Below are 17355 nucleotides of genomic sequence, written 5' to 3'. Positions count from 1 at the left end.
TGTGTGTGTGTGTGTGTGTGTGTGTGTTGTGCGTGTGTGTGTCGCTCTGATTTCACTGAATATGTCACTCACACAAACCAAAGGAGGAAGTGAGGGCTGCCGATGCTGGAGATCAGAGTTGAAGCAAAGCGTAGCATACCTATTGCATGGCTTCATGTGCTGTACCCACTGACAGCAGGCTACATGCCACCAGCAGAATCTTGGGAAACTCAAGCTTATTACTGCATTTTTAGAAACAAAATCAATGCAACAAGTGCTCTTGTAAGACTACATTACTGAAATGAACACATTTCCTTGCAGGGCCAAACCAGTTGTACTTCCTTTTTCTTCTCTGGTCAGTCCAAGGAAAATGTTAGCACCATCGCTGCTGCAGAGGCATGGTCCTCACTCACCTCAGCCATCCAACAACCAACTCAGTGGAGGGGACCACAAGTACAACTCAGTCTTCCCAAGCCAGCTGATGCAACCCTTCCAAGCAGGTACTTTGAAACATTTTTTTGGGAAATCATAGGGGAAACACAAGCATGGAACAGAAGATGCAAGCACTCATACTTCTTAAAATTTTGGTATAAGCAACAAATTTAACTTTAGTAAACTAAATCATAATGATCCTGTAGAACAAACCTTTCTGAGGATTTCATTTTGTTTTCAGAAATTTGATGCTTGTAAATTGTAACATTTAATAGAATTTCAGTGTTAATAAAATTGTCTGTGATGTTCTAATAGGCAGAGAGCTGTCTAGTGTGATGTTGAGTCAAAGAAGTGAAGCAGTTCCAAATTGATTCTACTTATTTGGAGTGGGCATGCTGCAATCAGTTTCAGCCAATTAATGAATAAAAAGAAAAATGTTAATGAGAGAGAAGAAAAATCAATGATCCCATTCACAGTCGATGTGTACCATGTGGCAGAGTTTGCATCAGGATAGGATACTGCCCTTCGTCAAAAAGTCTGCTGACACTCTTGAAATAGTCAGATTACTACGGTAATCATTTCACTGAGATATAAGGGTGGCCTGTTCCTCTGAAGCTATGGTACAGCATGAGCTACTTTCTGCAGAAGAAAGAGAGAAAATTGGGGATGGGTGGGCAGCACAGAAAAGCAAAGGAAACTTCAGCCACTTACAGGAACAACCCAGTAAATCGTAACACCAGAAATGGAGTTGACCTTGGTGTTTCTAGGGCTGGCAAAGGGAAAAGTCTGTAAGGTGTTTGATTTTGATCACAACCGTAGATTATAATTGAAACCAAATTTACAAATTGTTTTTTTCACACTCATAATTGGACAAATCCGATCCCAGATTGAAATCTGACTTGATAGATCATATTTTGTTCTTTTCTAATTTACCTTTTAAGATGAAAGGGAAAAAAAAAATTACATAATTTGAACAATGCTAAAGTATACAGTAAAATATAATATTTGATTCTCTCCACAGCATTCCTTTATAGATAGGAATAGATAACCTTAGTGCAAGGGTCTAGTTGGAAAGTTCCAGAAAAAATATTTAGTTAGAACTCTGAAGGGGGATCTCTCAAACAGCAGAGAGATTTCCCTTCTGTATCATATCTATTGATAATGACTTAACTGTTGGTTTCAATTCCCAATCTTGATAATCTTTTCCTTAGGTATTCACACAACAGAGCTTAGATTTTCTCAGCTTCAAATAACCCCTTCAGAGTTTGAATTAAACACTTCCATGGAATTTCTGAACTAAACCCTTGCACTGAGGTAATTTATTTTTAGCTTTCTAAACAAATTTCTTGCTCCAGGAAAATTGTGTTCTCACATCTAACGTTAACCAGAACTTCTGCAAACTGAAACTTAAAGCATTCCAAACTATGGTTATTTTTCCAAATCAAAAAACAAATTAACTCTTGATCTTTTTAACTGAAAGCATGCTAATATTCATCAATGTTTACTCTGTCTGCTCATAAAATTCTTCCAAAGCAAAACAAAATCCTATAAACACGATAGGTATGCTCTCTCCCATACTGATTTTAAATAAAACCATGCTTTAGAAATATGGATGTTAGTCAGTAGACCCCCACATACACTGAGACCAAAATCTACATGTCACTCGTGCAAAATCCAAACTCTAACATATCTATATATCACACCCATACATTACAACCATATAACATGCCACAGAATTGGGTAATGCTCTGTAGGGGAATAATCTCTTGACATTTAATTATTGGCTCATCCTTGAAGAACAGATAAGACCCATGCAAGTTTTCATGGGTTGCCTGTGCCTTTAAGTGAAGCCCAGCAAGTACCAGCATCTTAGGAAAGTAGACACCTCACACACTTGAAAGTATGCAACATGAAATTCTTTTTAAAAAACTTAAAACACAAAGGTTGAAAGAATGGAGCATGACCGTCATTTCCCATTGTTACTGTTAAAAGTTCAGGATTAGTCAACCGTCTCTGTCCAGATGAACGAATACTGAAATGAGTGGAATAAACTATAAACCACGAAAGGAAGTGAGTTTCCTATTATTCAACAGGAACCTAATAGAGTGGTTTCTGAACAGTATATAAAGAAAGTATTATTGGACAAGACTTACTAGGGTTTGGGAGGGAGAGAAAGAAAGAAGTGTTCAGTCTCTCTGTTCAATTTTTGTTCAGTTTAATTACTGATGTTATTTTGTTATGTGTTATTAGAATGTGGTTTGTCAGTCAAGATTCAAATGTTGCTTGTTTGAAATCAAAGGAATTTTCAGTTAATCCACCAGTAATTATCTACTAACGGTCTCGCGAATGGGATTATTTATGTGTACAGAATTCATTTGAAAGTAAAGTCTAACTGCATGGAAAAATTTAAATTATGGCACAAAACTACACAGGCATGTGGACAATAATCTTAAATTACAAGTTAGTATTCAGTGAATACATTACCTTGCTCTAAGTGAAATGCAACAAATGATTGAAGTCAGAACTGTTCATGCGTACTGGATGCCTATGCGGTCTATGTTGCATTTCTATGTATCCTTTTTGCTTTATCCCTCATGCAAGCATTTTATCTCATATAACAATGTACTTAATTCATAGAATTTGTGAACATATTCTTTTTGTAGTACATATTTATGTACAATGAAGAGTGCAAGGGAGCACACCAGGAACAGCATCAGGCATACTTACAAATGAGGAGCCAACCTGGTGAAGCTACAATGGAAGAGTGCCTATGTATCAACAGCTTGAGCAATAAGTTACAGAAAGGGCTAAGTGATTCCTCAAAGATCTGCCGTCTTGCCACATCCATTTTGAATGGTGGTAGATAGTAACCAGTTCACTGCAGGTGATGAAAATATTTCCATCCTCAATGATAGTGACCCAGTGCATCAGCAAAAGATAAGGCTGAAGCATTTGCGACTGCTGGCAAAGGGGATGATCCGTCTCAGCCTCCTGCAGAGGTCCTTAATATGACAGAACGTAGAACATAGAACATTACAGCACAGTACAGGCCCTTCGGCTCTCGATGTTGCACTGACCTGTCATACCAATCTGAAGCCCATCTAACCTACACTATTACATGTATGTCCATATGCTTGTCCAATGACGACTTAAATGTACTTAAAGTTGGCGAATCTACTACCGTTGCAGGCAAAGCATTCCATACCCTTACTACTCTCTAAGTAAAGAAACTACCTCTGACATCTGTCCTATATCTATCACCCCTCAATTTAAAGCTATGCCCACTCGTGCTCGCCGTCACCATACTTGGAAAAAGACTCTCCCTGTCCACCATATCTAACCCTCTAATTATCTTATATGTCTCTATTAAGTCACCTCGCAACCTTCTTCTCTCCAACGAAAACAGCCTCAAGTCCCTCAGCCTTTCCTCATAAGACCTCCCCTCCATACCAGGCAACATCCTAGTAAATCTCCTGTGCATCCTTTCCAAAGCTTCCACATCCTTCTTATAATGCAGTGACCAGAACTGTACACAATACTCCAAGTGCACTAGAGTTTTGTACAGCTGCAGCATAACCTCATGGTTCCGGAACTCGATTCCTCTATTAATAAAAGCTAAAACACTGTATGCCTTCTTAACAACCCTGTTAACCTGGGTGGCAACTTTCAAGGATCTGTGTACCTGGACACCGAGATCTCGCTGCTCATCTACACTACCAAGAATCTTACCAATAGCCCAGTACTTTGCATTCCAGTTACGCGGAGCAAGGTGAATCACCTCACACTTGTCCGCATTAAACTCCATTTGCCAACTCTCAGCTCAGCTCTGTAGCTTATCGATATGTCTCTGTAACCTACAACATCCTTTGTCACTATCCACAACTCCACCGACCTTAGTGTCATCTGCAAATTTACGAAACCACCCTTCTACACCGTCATCCAGGTCATTTATAAAAATGACAAACAGCAGTGGACCCAACACTGACTCTTGTGGTACACCACTACTAACTGGACTCCAGGATGAACATTTCCCATCAACCACCACCCTCTGTCTTCTTTCAGCAAGCCAATTACTGATCCAAACTGCTATATCTCCCACAATCCCATTCCTCCGCATTTTGTACAATAGCCTACTGTGGGGAACCTTATCGAATGCCTTGCTGAAATCCATATACACCACATCAACCGGTTTACTCTCATCTACCTGTTTAGTCACCTTCTCAAAGAATTCAATAAGGTTTGTGAGGCACGACCTACCCTTCACAAAACCGTGCTGACTATCCCTAATCAAATGATTCTTTTCTATTTGATTATAAATCCTATCTCTTATAACCTTTTCCAACACTTTACCAAACAACGGAAGTAAGGCTCACTGGTCTATAATTACCAGGGTTGTCTCTACTACTTTTCTTGTACAGGGGAACCACATTTGCTATCCTCCAGTCTTCTGGCACTATTCCTGTAGCTAATGACGATTTAAGGAGCCATGCCAAAGGCTCGGTAATCTCCTCCCTGCTTCCCAGAGGATCCTAGGATAAATCCCATCCGGCCCAGGGGACTTATCAATTTTCACACTCTCTGCAGGATTTCTAATACCTCTTCCTTGTGAACCTCAATCCCACCTAGTCTAGTAGCCTGTATCTCAGTATTCTCCTTGACAACATTGTCATTTTCTAGAGTGAATAATGTCAAAAAATATTCATTTAGTGCTTCCCCTATCTCCTCTGACTCCACACACAACTTCCCACTACTATCCTTGATTGGCCCTAATCTTACTCTTGTCATTCTTTTATTCCTTAAATACCTATAGAAAGCCTTAGGGTTTACCCTGATCCTATCCGCCAGCAACTTCTCATGTCTCCTCCTGGCTCTTCTGCGCTCTCTCTTTAGGTGTTTCCTGGCTACTTTGTAATCCTCAAGTGCCCTAACTGAGCCTTCACATCTCATCCTAACATAAGCCTTCTTCTTCCTCTTGACCAGAGATTCCATTTCCTTCATAAACCACGGCTCCCACGCTCTACAGCTTCCTCCCTGCCTGACAGGTACATACTTATCTCGGACATACAGGAGCTTTTCCTTGAATAAGCTCCACATTTCTAATGTGCCCATCCCCTGCAGTTTCCTTCCCCATCCTTGCCTAATCGCATCATAATTGCCTTTCCCCCAGCTGTAACTCTTGTCCAGTGGTATACACCTATCCCTTTTATCACTAAAGCAAACATAACAGTATTGTGATCGCTCTCACCAAAGTGCTCACCTACTTCCAAGTCTAACACCTGGCTGGGCTCATTACCCAGTACCAAATCTAATGTGGCTTCACCCCTTGTTGCCCTGTCTACATACTGTATCAGAAAGCCCTCCTGCACACACTGGACAAAAATTGACCCATCTATAGATTTGGAAAGTTGAAGTCCCCCATGACAACTACCCTGTCTCTCTGACTCCTACCGAGAATCATCTTTGCTATCCTTTCCCCTGCATCTCTGGAACTATTCGGATACCTATAGAAAACTCCCAACAGGGTGACCTCTCCTTTCCTGTTTCTAACCTCAGCCCATACTACCTCAGTTGACGAGTCCCCAAACATCCTTTCTGCAACTGTAATACTGTCTTTGACCAACAATGCCACACCTCCCCCTCTTTTACCATCTTCTCTGTTCTTACTGAAACATCTAAATCCTGGAACCTGCAACAACCATTCCTGTCCCTGCTCTATCCAGGTCTCCGAAATGGCCACAACATTGAAGTCCCAGGTACCAACCCATGCTGCAAGCTCACCCACCTTATTCCGGATGCTCCTGGTGTTGAAGTAGACACACATCAAACTAACTTCTTGCTTGCCGGTGCCATCTTGCGTCCCTGAAGTCAGTCTTCAGCCAATGTGATTCACTCAATGTGATATCAAGAAATAACTGAAGGCACTGAATACTGCAAAGGCCCTGAACGCATTCCAGCAATTGTACTGAAGATATGTACTCCAGTACCTGCTGCACCCTTAGTCAACACCTAAGTACAGCTACAACACTGGCATCTACCTGGTATGGAATATTGCCCAAGTATATGTTGTACACAAAAATCAGGATGAATCTAATACAGCCAATTGTTACCCCCTCAGTCTGTTCTCTCAATCATGTATGAAGTGATTGAAGGGTTCATCAACAATGCTATCAAGCAGCAGTTGATTAGAAATAACCTGATGCCCAGTTTAAGTTCCACCAGGGTCACTCAGACTCTGATCTCTTTACAGCTTTGGTTCAAACATGGACAAAAGAGCAGAACTGCAGAATTGAGGTGAGAGCGAGTGCCATTGGCATCAGTGCCACACTTGACAGAGTATGCCATCATGGAGCCCTAGAAAAAGTAGAGTCATGGGAATCAGGTGGAAAACTCTCTGCTGGATAGATTCGTTCTGTGCACAAAGGAAGATGGTTGTGGTTATTTGGATTCAGTGTCTCAACCGAAGATCATCAATGTAGAGGTTCCTCAGGGTGGTGTTCTGGACTGAACCATCTTCAACTATTACACTGGTGACTTTCCTTCCATTGTAAGGTTAGAAGTAGGGTTGTTTACTGATGATTACACAATGTTCAGCACCATTTGTGACTCCTCAGATACAAAAGCAGTCCATGTCCAAATGCTCCAAGATTTGGACAAAGACCAGCTTTGGGCTGACAACTGGCATTGCACCACACTGGTGTCAGACAATGAACATAAGATGCAGGAGTAGAAGTAGGCCATTCGGCCCATAGTCTGCTCCACCATTCAATAAGAACATAGCTGGTCCTTCAATCTGCAAACCCACTTTCCTGACTTTTCTTCCTAATCCTTATCCCTTCACTGATTAAAATTGTCTCAGCCTTGAATGTTCTTAATGACACAGCACTCTGTGGGATCCTTCTTCCTCACTGGGAAATATCTTTGTTGTGAGGTATGAACTATATTCCTAAACATCTGCCACCGATCATAGAATCTCTGTGGTATGGAAACAGGCCTTTCGGCCCAACAAGTCCACACTGAGCCTCCAAAGAGTATCCACTCAAATCCATTCCCCATTACTCTACATTTCCCCCGACTAATGCACCTAACCGACACATCCCTGAAATTATGGGCAATTTAGCACAGTCAATTCACCTGACCTGCACATCTTTGGATTGTGGGAGGAAACTGGAGCACCCGGAGGAAACCCACGCAGACACGAGGAGAACATGCAAACTCCACACAGACAGTTGCCCAAGGCTGGAATTGAACCCGGGTTCCTGACCACTGAGTCACCATACCATGCTGCATCATCATCATCATCATCACCATCATCATGATCATCAATGATCTTTTCTGCTAACCTCCTTTTCCAGTCCAGTCCATGCAAGTCTGTCCTTATTCCTTTGAAGTTGCCCTTATTTAAGTTTAGCACAATTGTTTCCTCTCCAGGTTTCTCACTCTCGACCTGAATGCTAAATTCATGGGCACTGTTTCCTCATCGATCTTGTACTCTGAGATTGTTTATTAAACCTGCCTTGTTATACATTAGCATATCCAAAATATGCCTCATCCATGGTTGTATCCACAACATTGTTCTAGGAAACTGTCCTGAATACGCTCTCCTATGCCAGGTTTTTCCTCTACACTACACCTTCCAGTATGGTGATTCATTTAGAATAATGGAGCAAATAAATTCACAATTCCCATCGTGTTCTAGGTGTGGACTAACTAGTGCCTTGTATAGTTTCAGCAAGATCTCCCTATTTTTGTACAAACTGTATCTGACTTTATTTGGATAATATCATTGAGGGATAGAATATAAATGAGAGAAAATAGAAGGCAAGGTTAGGTCCATGGGCACCTCTAGAATCATAGTGAAAAACAGCAAATGCAAATGTTGTGTAGCATTTTCCTTCCTTTAGCCAAGGAGTGCTAGCATACTGACCATATTACTTCCCCAGCTGTTGAAAATAGTGTTAGCATAATTCATTCAGGATTTGTCCTTTACAGCAAAATGTAAACCACTTTAGATTTCTTATGGACATAAATAGTTAGCTCTGAAGTAAGCATAAAATCTGATAACAGTGCTGCAATTGATCTATGTTTCCAGGTTACCAAGGAAGCTTTCACACCATGCAAAATACCTTCCAGTATGGTGATTCATTTCGAACAATGGAGCAAACAACTATTCACAACTCCCATCCAGCAGATGATTCTCACTGTCCTGGTGCAGCTCGGCAAAATGGCTACCATTCACTAATTGCACATGCCAGTCTATCAGGTAAAGAAGAATAAGACAGATATCTGTCCTTATAGTGGTTATAATCCTGTAGAAACTGATAACTGAAAAAGTCAAAACTTCCGTTGGATGGGTGGAAGGATGATGTGATGAGAATTCATGCTTTAAAGACTTAAGAAAATTAATTAAACTATGTCTTAATAGACATTTTATACTGTAACTACTGGAATAATCCACAATTTAAAATCATAAATCTCTTTTTTATGTGGACATTCCATTCTTCCAGAACTAGGGTAAACTGACAGTTAGCTACAGCATTTGTTTCCTTTCTTTTCTCAAATAAGTTTGAATTTGAACTGGCTTTTACATGAGGGTTGACCTGGATATTTCTCCTCCTACCCAAACTAGGCGAATTTTCCAGTCATGTATAATTCATCAAGAACTTGGTCTCTTCAATCTGAACATGAGCTCTTATCCACATTTTTGCATTTTGGGCTATAGAAACATGCTGCCTCTAGTCCTCAGCTCTCTGTTAGATTCTTGCAAGCTGAAACTGCCTGTGAGCTTCTGTGTCTTTTTAAAGTAATCACCCAGCAGGCAATTCTACAAACACTCCTAAAGAACCCCCCTCAAAATCTGCCTTCATGACAATGTGTAAATCATTGCCATGTTCTGCTTAGAAATGCCAATTAACAATTTTTCAGCTTTCCGTCCCATATTTTTAAAAATTAAACAGATGCACAGTATAACCATTTAAAAAATCTTGCATTCCTGACTTTTACCTGGGACTTTGGAGACTAACAATCTATCCACCATCTGTACAAATGCTTTTCCCATTGTCTGCAGGCGTAAACTCTTGTAATCCCAGATGATCTAAGCGTTGGATAAGTAAGATCTCAGAATGAACTCTGGCCCGATAGATCATATCTTGTTTCTTCTTTAATTTAAGGTAGCAGTCTTTCACTGAAAATTAATCACATATGGTTGAAGATTTCATTTGAGCAATAAGAAAAATTATTACACAAAATAAATTAAATAATTAAAACAATAGTTTGAAAGATTTCAAGGTACATGGCAAAATAAAATCCTATCTATTCCCCAACTCATCATATCACAGTTAACTAAAAAAAAATGTTCCTCCTTTGTCAGATCTGTAGATTTGACTTAACTGCTTTATCTCAGTTCTGATCCTGGGAGCTATGAGGCTTTTTCCCTTGACCACTCATACAGCTGAGAGCTTAGATTTTCTCAGTCTTTTGCAGAGTTAACATTCTGGGTCTGGAAGTTTCAAAAACCACACTTTCTCACTGAAGTAACTTATTTCCTTAACTGTTCTGAACAATCTCCTTTTTCTAGAAAATACTATACCAGTTTCTGATTCCAGTCAGCTTTCCTTCCAGCTGAATCCCAAACCTTTTTAATTCAATTAAAATATGTGTCATCTTAGATTTTGCTATAGTTAATAGACTAATAGTTTCTCTCTCCTGTTGTTGCCCTGATGATAATAAATCTTCCATTGATGGCACAGTGGCTCAGTGGTTAGCATTGCTGCCTTGCAGCATCAGGGACCCAGGTTTGATTCCTACTTCGGGCAGCTGTCTGCGTGGACTTTGCACATTTTCGCTGTGTCTGCGTGGGTTTCCTCCCACAATCCAAAGATGTGCACGTTAGGCAAATTGGCCATGCTAAATTGCCCACAGTGTTAGGTGCTTTGGTCAGAGGTAAATATAGGGTAGGGGAATGGGTCTCAGTGGGTTATTCTTCAGAGGGTCAAGTGGGGACTTGTTGGTCCAAATGGCCTGTTTCCGTACTGTAGGGAACCTAATCTAAAAGTCTAGGGGTCCTTGTGGTCACCTGCTGTCTCTGACATACTGATTTTAAAGTCATGGTTCTGTAAAAACTGACCTAATTCATTTTTAAACCCCTTTACAAAAATAGATCAACACAAATAACACACTGGCTTAAAACAAAATGCTAAAATAAATATTAATATATAAAACCATGTTTTTCAAACACTTTGCAGTGTCTTCCCAGTAAGGCAACCCATGTTCTCCTTTAATCTACAATGACCGAAACATTCTGACTTGCTGTCAGTAGAATTCAGAACAAGTCACATGGAGTCGTAAAATCATACAACATGGAAATAGACCCTTCGGCCAACCAAACATCCCAGACTATCCTAGTCCCATTTACCAGCATTTGGCACATATCCCTCTAAACCCTTCCTATTCATATACCCACCCAGATATCTTCTAACTGTTGCAGTTGTAACCTCCTCCATCATCTCCTCTGGCAGCTCGTTCCATGTGAAAAAGTTACCACTTGGGTCCTTTTTAAATCTTTCCCCTCTAACCTAAAATCTATGCCCTCTAGTTTTGGATTCTCCTACCCCAGGCAAAAAGACCTCGGCTATTCACTTTATCCATACCCATCAGGATTCTTTAAACCTCTATAAGGTCACCCTTCAGCCTCTGATGCTCCAGGGAAGAAAACCCCAGTCTATCCAGTCTCTACCTATAACTCAAACTCTCCAGCCCTGGCAACATCCTCGTAAATCTCTTCTGCATGTTCTTAAATTTAGCAACATCCTTCCCTATAGAAGGGGTATCAGAATTGTACACAGTATTCTAAAAGTGGCCTCATCAAAATCCTATACTGACACAATACCTCCTCATCCCTCCATTTTACCCCAAATTAAAGAGGTAGTCCAAGAATATACTGTTATAAAAACCTTGCATTTGTAGCAGCTCAGTTTCAGTTAATATGATGTTGCAATATTATTCTCTCACAATTTGTGACAATATGAAGGGATTTTGGTTTTGCGTAAATCCGTGTGGGACAAAATGCCTTGAATTACGTTTGCACAAACCATGCAGTTTAGACAAGAGGTAATTCCACACAATATTCCAGCCTGTTACTGACTGTCAAAGAATTACAACCAGGATAAACTGTTGGCCTACATCTTCTGGCATCTGTATCAGTGGAATTGTACTGGAAGTCCTAACACACAAACATGCTGAAATTATCCAGGAAGTTTTAACTTGCAAAAGGCTGATTTTAATTGCCTGAGATCCTTGTGAAAATCTATAACTCTAAGCTCAGCATCAGAAACTTGGGCTAGCTATGTTGAACTCATGTGGATATTTACCTGAAAAATGTTTCACTCACCACAGACCATTTTGCTCTTTGAGGCCGTCTGCACTATTACTGATCAATTACAAGGAATTCCAAGCACCTCTTGTCCAGTGTGGCAGAAGAAAGTCTGTCGAGAAGGAAATCTACTCTTCAGCAAGTGCAATTTATTGCATGTTAGCAACTGAATACATTTTGCACCGATATAACAGACATGGTTACAGAAACTATGAAGAGAACCTGGATAGTAGACCTTGTTCTTTTATGATCCTAAGCAGTTAATCGCCAAAGTCATTTTGTCTTGATCATAATGAGTATTGCTTAAGGCAGTCCTCAGTATTAACCATTTCGGATCCTTACATCCTTATACAATAGTTAATATGGTCTACATCAGAAATTAGCCAACAAAACCAAGATTAGTACCACAACTGATTTCCCAATCACTCTCTTGACCTGACTACCTTTCTCTAATTCAATCCCCTCATTCAATATTAGCCCCAATGAGGACAAAGTGAGGACTGCAGATGCTGGAGAGTCAGAGTTGAAAGGTGCAGCAGTGGAAAAACACAGCAGGTCAAGCAGCATCCGAGGAGCAGAGTCAACATTTCAGGCATAAACCCTTCATCAGGAATGTTGGGATTATGCCCGAAATTTCGATTCGCCTCCTGTTCGGTTGCTGCCTGACCTGCTGTGCTTTTTGACTCATTATTCCCACCGACCCAAACCAATCACCCTGTTAAACACAGCCTGACGTTTCTCCCATATCCACCTTTGTTAAGTTTAAATCTGCAATAAACTCTTGTTAAGCAAAGGTATTAACGGGTATGGGCCAAAAACAGGTGTATGGATTTCAACTGCAGATCAACCGTGATCTCATTGGATGTTGTATTCAAGTTAGAAACTCAACTTGAATACAGCAGCTGTGTCATGAGTGGATGTGATATCCTGTCACTCATCTTTTCCAGTACTTGTTGGCTGCACCAATCCATTACTGCTGCAGCTGGGTTCAAAGTCCCAGCTGAAATAACACAGTATGTTCAGGGTGCAGAAATCTTTGTGGGCAGTGATGATGCGTGCAGCATTACTGCTGACCAGAATATCTGGGCCATAAATACCAAAAGATCAAGTCAAAAGAAACCTTAGGGTCTTCATAGAGTTAATGCTCAATGTATCAGGCAACTACAAGACAACAATCAGAAATGCAAATAGGATGTTGAAATTACTACTTCCTCCACATTGTGTTCTGATATTTGTGATGAAAAAATTGCACAGTGCAGTTGGCAGACTATACAGGAAGTCTTTTCTCAATGTTGTGTTTGCATTCCTAGAAAGTGCAACTTCAAGTGAAGCAATGCTAAATGAATTATATTTTCCTATTCCAACCAACTTAAAAACGGTGGTAAAGTTTTATTGGACCTTTGTCCTCAAAATAAAAAAAATTTAAAAAGCAATACAATGTCAGATGAAATACTGTACATATTTCATTTCTATGTCAGTATATTACATAACTTTTAAAACAAAACAAACTTAAAAATATAAAATGTGCTCTTGCCATTTGCCTCCTGTGTAATGCCTCTCTTGTTTCCTGTTGCCTCTGCTTCCACTCACTGAACTTACAACTTGCCACATATCATAGTCTCGACCTTCCAGGTTGCTGGTTGACTCTTCTAGTAACCACTTACTTCTCCTGAACCCTTACTGTGAGTAATGGCTAAGGACATGAATGGCAAGAGGCAGAAAGAGAAACTTATTGTTATGTTCTGTTCATGTTACAATAATATCAGTTGGATAATATCATAGGTTACTGTCTCAAATTAGAAAGCTGACATGCATTTGATGGTGCAAGGTTGTTTTACTTGATAGATGCAAACTGAACCCACATGAATGGCGAGAGGCAGAAGGATAAATTTTAGAGTGAGAGTAACATTGAGCTGCAACATTGTGGAGATGAGCCCTGAGAGGGAGTGTTGGCAAAAAGGAAGGCTGGCTAGGAAGGTTGGTGACTAGGATTAGGAGGATTAGGAGCTGGGAGGTTTAATTAACAAATGGGAATCTGGCAAGGAGAGTCAGAAAGTGGCAGGATTTATCCCATGATGCATTCATTGGGTCCTGCAACGTTATGTCTCATCCAGTGGAAAGCAAAGTTCGAATTAAAGTTCCAATGCTAAATGTGAATACTTACTATTAACTGACTAATGTTAAGTCAGAGCGACTTAAAGCAAGGATTTACTGTACCTTGAGGACTGTGTCTGATGTTTGGTATGAAAAACAGGGGAGACATTCAACACTAAAAGAGCAACAAGAGTTACTTTGGAGAGGAGTCACTGAAACAAAGTATTAAGTGTCAGGATTTGATTTACATTGATGTTTTGTGAAGCTGATTTTGATGATAAGTGGAAAAATGAAATGGATATGTGGCTATGCATTTACCATTTCGAGGGTCAACAGTTGTACACTGAGGAAGGTATGGAAATTGTAAGTTATAAACTAACATCAGGTCTGGTATGGCAGTCCACATGAAGAACTCAATGCAAATGGTTGAGAGCTACAATCCATATCAGTTTTTTTCCCCAGGAGAAATCCAAGAATTCCTTCTGTAATATTTGATTGGGAAGGGATTCAATTGGCTCCACTTTCTTCTGAGCATCTGAGCTCAGTAAAGAAGAATATTAATTAAAGCTGAAGTTTCAGAGAAAATTTGGTGAGCCTTGCTCATCATGGAAAACCATCAGAAATAAATGTAATTTGTGGGACATGATATATCACAAACCATAACGATACAAAGAGTGGGAAGGTCCGGGCAAGTTTATAAGTAGGAATTGATGAACAATAATTTTAAAACATGACAATCAATCTGTCAGAGTGCATTCCACAAGGTTAACTGGCACAGATGATACATTTACAGAGTCTAATAAAATCATACAAAATGACGAAGCCTCTGCACTTCACATAATTTGGATGATTATGAAGAGCAGATTATGGCAGATAAAGGATTAAGTTAATATGAACACAGTGATACTGAAGATCAGGATAAAATTATTTCTCCCAGAGGTCTACTACCACAAGTTGGCAGTAGAATGTCATATAAGCCAGAAGGAGCCACTCAATGGAAGGATCCATTACAAAGAGTTGGGAAGTTCACTGACAAATATAAAAAATGGCTAAACTTGCAATACGAAGAGCAGAAAGTAAGATCTATGCATTGGCAATATGACGTGGAAGCCCAGAAAATGCAGAAATCTTTTCTGAAACCTGGAAGCAAGCACAGTCCGAGGAAAAGTTCACAGGCTGGTGAAAGGAACTCACCATAGGATGGCAAGATCTTGTAGTCATAGTCCAGTACAAGATAGGAGAGCAACTAGATATTGTAGTTTGACAAGAACAGTGACCGCGAAATAGGCCAGCGATAGGTGGACAAAATCCGCGGGACCTGACCTAGTGTATCCCGGGACTTTGTGGGAAGTTAGGGTGGAAGTTGTGGGGCACCTTGCAGAAATATTTGTATCATCTATTACTATGGATGAGGTGCTGGATGACTGGAAGGTGGCTAATGTTGTGCCTTTGTTTAAGAAGGGATGTAAGGGGAAGACAGGTGTGAGTCTGACTTTGGTGGTGGGTAAGTTGTTGGAAGTGATTCTGAAAGACAAGATTTATGTGTTTGGAGAGGCAAGGAATGATTAGAGATAGTCACCTTGGCTTATTGCGAGGGAAAGTCATGTCTCACAAACTCAATTGAGTTTTTTGAGGAAGTAACCAAGAAGATTGATGAAGACAGAGCAGTAGACATCATTTACTTGGTCCTTAGTAAAACCTTTGACAAGGTTCCGCATGATAGACTAATTAGTAAAGTTAGGTGACATGCGATTCAGGGTGAGCTTGCCAATTGGATACAAAATTGGCTTAAAGGTAGGAGACAGGGAGTGATGGTAGAGGGTTATTTTTCGAACTGGAGGCCTGAGACCAGTAGTGTTCCACAGGGATTGGTGCTGGGTCCACTTTTGTTTGTCATTTATATAAATGATTTGGATGAAAATGTAGAAGGCATGGTTTGTAAGTTTGGGATGACACCAAAAATGGTGGTGTAGTGGACAGTAAAGAAGGTTATTTAAGATTACAAAGAGATCTTGATCATTTGGGTCAATGGGCTGAGGAGTGGCAGATGGAGTTTAATTTGGATACATGTGAGATATTGCATTTTGGTAAAACAAACAAAGGCAGGAGATGTAGGATTAATAGTAGTATTGTAGAACAGAGGAGACTGTGGCTGTAGATGAATTTTTTTGGTTGGTAGGGTATGCTTGTGCCACAGAGATCATGTCTGGGCCTCAATTGTTTCTAATTAATGTCAATGATGTGACCCCGTGGAATTGCAAAATTTTCTGGTGATGCAAAATTAGGTAGGAAAGTAAGTTGTGAAGAGAACATAGGGAGTATGCAAAAGGATATGATTCCTGAAGAAGGGCTTATGCCCGAAACGTCGATTCTCCTGTTCCTTGGATGCTGCCTGACCTGCTGCGCTTTTCCAGCAACACATTTTCAGCTCTGATCTCCAGCATCTGCAGTCCTCACTTTCTCCCTGCAAAATGATATGGAAAGGTTTAGTCACTGGGCAAAAAAATTGGCACATGGAATATAGCGTGGGAAAATATGAACTTGTCAACTTCGACAGGAAGAATATTATTTAAATGAAGAGAAATTTCAGAACTCAAGTACAGAGGAATCTGGATGCTCTGTACATGAACTGCAAAATGTTAGTGCAGTAATTGCACAGAGGCTGGTATCCCGTCACCAAGGCCCCTTTATTTACATGCGTACAATGCAATGGCTCTGACTAACCAGCTCAGACCCAGTCCCAAGTCTCCCAAGGAGACTCTCTGAATCTCTTGTTTATATCTGTCAGCCAGGGCTCCCTGATTGACCCAGGTTAACAATCCCAATGAAGAAGCTCATAGTCAATGAGATCCACCTGGTCCTGGTTCCAATCACTACAAGAGGAAGATAGTTGGAATGTTGTTACTTATTACAAGGGGAATGGAACATAAAGTAGGTAAGTTTTACTGCAATTCTTTAGAGTGTTGCTGAGGCCAAATCTTGAGTACTATGCTTTTACAAATTATTAATCACTATTATTTATAAGTCCTTATTTGCAAAAAACCAAATGTTTTAGAAGCAATTCAGAGAAGATTCACTCAACTGATATGTGGAATGTGATAGTGGTGTGGTAAGATTTTGTTCTTATGAGGAGCAGTTGGACAAGCTGGGTCTGTATCCACTGGAGTTTAGAAGAATGAGAGGTTACCTTAAGGAAACATATAAAATCCTGTGGGGATTTGGCAGGGTGGATACCGAAAGGATGTTTTTTCTTGAGGCAGAGACTAGAACAATGGGGCATAACTTAGAAGTTAGGAGTCTCCCATTTAAGACAAATGAGAAAGAATCATTTTTCTCTCAGGGTTCAGTGTCTTTGGAACTCTGTCTTTCCCAAATAGCATTGGAGATTGTACCTTGAATACTTTTAATGGCAGAAGTAGATAGATACTTGACTAGCAAAGGGATCAGTGGCTATTGGGGAAAGTGGAAATGCGGTGTCAAGT

At 40.2% G+C, this 17355-nt stretch overlaps 1 protein-coding gene across 3 annotated transcripts in view; it reads left to right on the top strand.

Moving 5' to 3' along the window:
* glis1a (GLIS family zinc finger 1a) overlaps positions 1–17355 on the top strand; it is a 401984-nt gene that overhangs the window by 376665 nt on the left and 7964 nt on the right. For 2 of the 3 annotated variants that reach the window (XM_087990769.1, XM_087990768.1), the window contains exons 9-10: positions 301–479; positions 8501–8671. The exons of the other annotated variant lie outside the window; for it this stretch is intronic. In XM_087990769.1, coding sequence (XP_087846895.1) covers positions 301–479; positions 8501–8671 — 350 coding nt within the window. The remainder of the gene's footprint in view (positions 1–300; positions 480–8500; positions 8672–17355) is intronic. 3 annotated transcript variants of the gene reach the window in all.

Source organism: Chiloscyllium plagiosum, unplaced genomic scaffold, assembly GCF_037043375.1.
Source record: "Chiloscyllium plagiosum isolate Xiang-an unplaced genomic scaffold, Cpla_swu_hap1 HiC_scaffold_9, whole genome shotgun sequence".
Taxonomy (NCBI): Eukaryota; Metazoa; Chordata; class Chondrichthyes; order Orectolobiformes; family Hemiscylliidae; genus Chiloscyllium; species Chiloscyllium plagiosum.
Note: the sequence above shows the minus strand (reverse complement) of the source record. Positions and strands in the feature narration are given on the sequence as shown.